This window comes from Lolium perenne, chromosome 6 (assembly GCF_019359855.2).
Source record: "Lolium perenne isolate Kyuss_39 chromosome 6, Kyuss_2.0, whole genome shotgun sequence".
Lineage (NCBI taxonomy): Eukaryota > Viridiplantae > Streptophyta > Magnoliopsida > Poales > Poaceae > Lolium > Lolium perenne.
In genome coordinates this window covers 217,853,035-217,856,586 of record NC_067249.2, presented here as the reverse complement: position 1 = coordinate 217,856,586, position 3,552 = coordinate 217,853,035, and the positions used below count along the sequence as shown (strand labels likewise).

The window sequence follows — 3,552 nt, the reverse complement described above, 5'->3', positions numbered from 1 at the left end:
TAGAAAGATCAAGGCTCATCGTAAATCTAGGATCATGTCACTTTGGGAGCTGTTGGGATGAGATTATTCAACATTATGAGGACATTTATCAGTGACAATGGAAAATACAGCATGGTAGGATTTGTAAGAAAGGATCTTTACAACATGTCTTGCCGTGAAAAGAGGAAGATGCTTGCAAAGGGTGACGCCAACACAACCATTGGCATTATGGAGAAGAGGAAGCGAGATGATCCTGAATTCTATTTTGATTACAAGCTTGGTAAAGGTGGAAAATTGTTACACCTGTTCTGGTGTGATTCTCGCCTCGGCAGGACTATGCCGACTTCGGTGACGTGCCGGTGTTTGACAAAGACGTACAAAACAAATCGGTATGCTATGCCGTTCATACCTTTTGTGGGAATAAACAATCACCGCTGGACTACTATTTTTGCATGCGCCATTGTCTCGGACGAAAAGGAAGTAACATACAAGTGGTTGTTAGAAACATTCCCGAAAGCCATGTATCGCGAAGCCTAAAGGGATCATCATCGATGGGGACGCTGCAATGATCGCCGCTGTTGGTAAAGTCTTTCCAGCGTGTGGTAACGTGTTTGTACGTGGCATATTGAGAAGAACATGAAGAAGCACATTGACTCCCTGGCTCACAATGAATTCCGGTCGCCGTACTACACCACTTCGTAACAAGTATTCGAGGAGAGATGGAGGGCATTCGTCGAGAAGCACCAGACGGAATTAACCAAAGAATGGATGAAGAGGATGTATAGGAGGAAGAAGTTGTGGTCAGCCGCGTATCTAGCGAATGGATATTTCCTCGGAATGAAAAGCAACCAGAGGAGCGAGAGTTTGAACTCCACCCTACACACCCACCTTGACTTTGGACTGACAATGGTGGATATGGTTGTGCACTACGAGAATAACGATGGCCGTGTCCGGGAGGAAGAGGCCCGCCAGGACACCATAGACTCTCGTACAAGCACCGGTTGCGGTTACCAGGTACAAGGATATAGAGATGTCTCGCTGCCCGTAAATTCACTGCTACAAACTTCTACCTCGTTCAAGGGGAGCTGAAAAAGATTGGGGGCCTAGAGATTGTAGATCAACTTGGATGTGCTGGTGGGTTAACAACCTTCGTTGTGTCATGGATGAATAACCGTAAGTATTTGTTTTCAGTGGAGTACAGACCTGAAAGCAAAGAGGAAACAATAACGTGCAACTGCCGAAGGATGTATCGGAAAGGGCTACCTTGCAAGCACATCTTGTTTGTTTTGCATTTTGTGGGGTGCTCTGAAATTCCGAACTGTTGTGTTCTCCGAAGGTTCTCGAAGGATGCAAGGTATGGTTTGCCCTCGAGACGCGAGAGTGATTTGTACGGATGGGGATGGGAAGGGGTAGCTGAGCGGAGAAAGCATAGCGAGCTTACCCAAATTGGAGCAGAAGCTTTTGATGCAGCATTGCATGACCCAGAATCTTACAGCGAGCTTATGAAATGTATGAAAGGCATAATACACAGGAGAAAAGGTGACCAGAACAGTCATTCAACGGCTTACCATGAGGACGCACAAAACAGAGGAGATGCACCAGTAGTGGGTGATCCTGATAAAGCTGAGACCAAAGGAGCACCTAAACAAAACAAGAAGTACTATAAGGACAAGGATACGAATCAACGTACGTCAAAACATGGCAGGATATCGTCACACGACGAGCGGAAGAAGGAGAGGTTGTGCACTGCTTGCAATCAACCAGGTCATAACAGAAACAACAAGATGAAGTGCAGGCTACATAAGGAGTGAGTATCTGATTCAGCCCTACTCTTAAATAGCTTGCACTAATCTTCTACTATTTTATGTGCCACTGACTTGTGTGTTATTTCATGCAATGCAGATATGAGGGACCATCGGAAGTATGAACAACACTACTTGATCGATTCACATTGTTGCACTTGTGTATTATTTGTTGTACAAACATTGGTCAGATTGTCAAAGTTTGAATTTTGATACTTGCAACACAACTAGGACAATTTTGTTCACGAATGACAGAGAGCACAGCTTATGTCTTGCACACATTGCGAATACCATTACAGATCGCCTGTATCACCGTATGATACTTACAAAACAATATGGAGAATTTGTTCACAAATAACATAGAGCACAACTATGTCTTGGACACATCGCAAATATAATTACTGCATCGCACAAACACACTAGTACTTGCCCCCTTGAGTCTTATCACTCTCAGGCTTGCTTCTGACGCTTGTTCATTGATGAAGATTCATCCTGATTTTTGCATCTGGGGCAGATGTGGTCTGATCTCTGGAGGTGAGCTTGTCCCTCGTTCACCGTGTAGATCTTGTTGTATATCTCATAACTGAGATAGCCGTCAATAGCTGCGTACTCGAGGTTCATCCAGGACAGTGGCTTGCATTCCCAGAAACCATGCCCTTCCTTCCGAAGCCGGTTGTACTTGAAGTCCTTCTTCATGTTGGCAAACTTGGGATCAATGAGCTTTGCTGCAAGATCAGCCATTCCAGCCTGCGGTTGACCATTAATCTTGAAAATGTCCTGGATGTCGATGTGTCTCTCTTCTGGAACAGGAAGACCGGCCGCACGAACAACTTTTGTGTCATTTCTTTTATCAACACTTGTAAAAGTGTATTGCTTGTCCTTGAGAAAAGTCAGTAGGCGCGGACAATGATCCTTGCACCTTTGTCAAGAGCAGCACAAATAAATTCAACAAGTATTGTAATGAAAATGTAGGGACGCTTTAAATTCAATGTAGGGACATAAATTTCAATGATCCTTGTACCTAATGTAGTGGAATACAAGAACGTGCTCCCTCATGGCGATTTGCATTACCGCCAACTTGTGTCCGCTAGAGTCATACTCGAGATCCAGACCAATGAACTTGAACCTGTCCTCGTCCTCGTCGAGCCAACCCTCGTACATACGAAGAATTCTATCAACAGTCGCCGCCTCATTGGTGTAGACGACGTCGATATATGTACTCCCGTGCGCAAGGATGCGGTACTTCTCCGTCGTGGACTTCTCGTCTCCGGCCACGACGGAGGAAGAGGCAGATGCCATGGACAGCGTGGGAGGAAGGGAGCACTGGGATGCGGTAGACGAACGGCCGGGGTTGGGACAGAACGGTGGAACTGCCACAGTATTGGGCGGATATAGGGGCGGGAAGCGAACATGCAGTTAGAGGTCTGGCGGCCCACATTGGCCCGTTACATGTCTGACGGCCAAATTCGAAAAATTCGAAAATTCGAAAAATTCAAAAAAAGTTTTAACCAACGGATTATGTTCACAAAAATGTGTGACATATTGGGTAAAAAAAACTGGATTTTTTTTCGAAGGTCGAAAAATCGACTAGCTTAGAAAAAGTGGTTTGATGTAACCCAAACGATTCCGTTTCTAAGAATGTGGATTTTTCGACCTTCGAGAAACGCTCCAGAAATTTTTGCACACACTCTCGTATCCATTCTAATACGAAGTGTGAAGGTTTTTTCAATTTTTGAATTTCTGTGAAAATAAACAATTAAATTTCAGTTAA

The 3,552-nt window shown here is 44.6% G+C and overlaps 1 protein-coding gene across 1 annotated transcript; it reads right to left on the bottom strand.

The window, feature by feature from the left end:
- Positions 1–2,231: 2,231 nt before the first annotated feature.
- Positions 2,232–3,080, bottom strand: LOC127310040 (3'-5' exonuclease-like). Its single transcript, XM_051340741.2, has 2 exons — positions 2,803–3,080; positions 2,232–2,700 (listed from the first exon to the last, which is right to left on the bottom strand). Exons 1-2 carry the CDS (start codon positions 3,078–3,080, stop codon positions 2,232–2,234), a joined length of 747 nt encoding a protein of 248 aa, XP_051196701.2.
- Between the last annotated feature and the right edge of the window lie 472 nt (positions 3,081–3,552).

What these genes read in the sequence shown, in the direction of transcription:
- LOC127310040 (XM_051340741.2), bottom strand. Translation starts at nt 3,080, where the DNA reads ATGGCATCTGCCTCTTCCTCCGTCGTGGCCGGAGACGAGAAGTCCACG. An exon ending in CTTGTATTCCACTACATTAG is followed by an intron (nt 2,701 to 2,802) that starts GTACAAGGATCA and finishes CTCTTGACAAAG; the next exon opens with GTGCAAGGATCATTGTCCGC.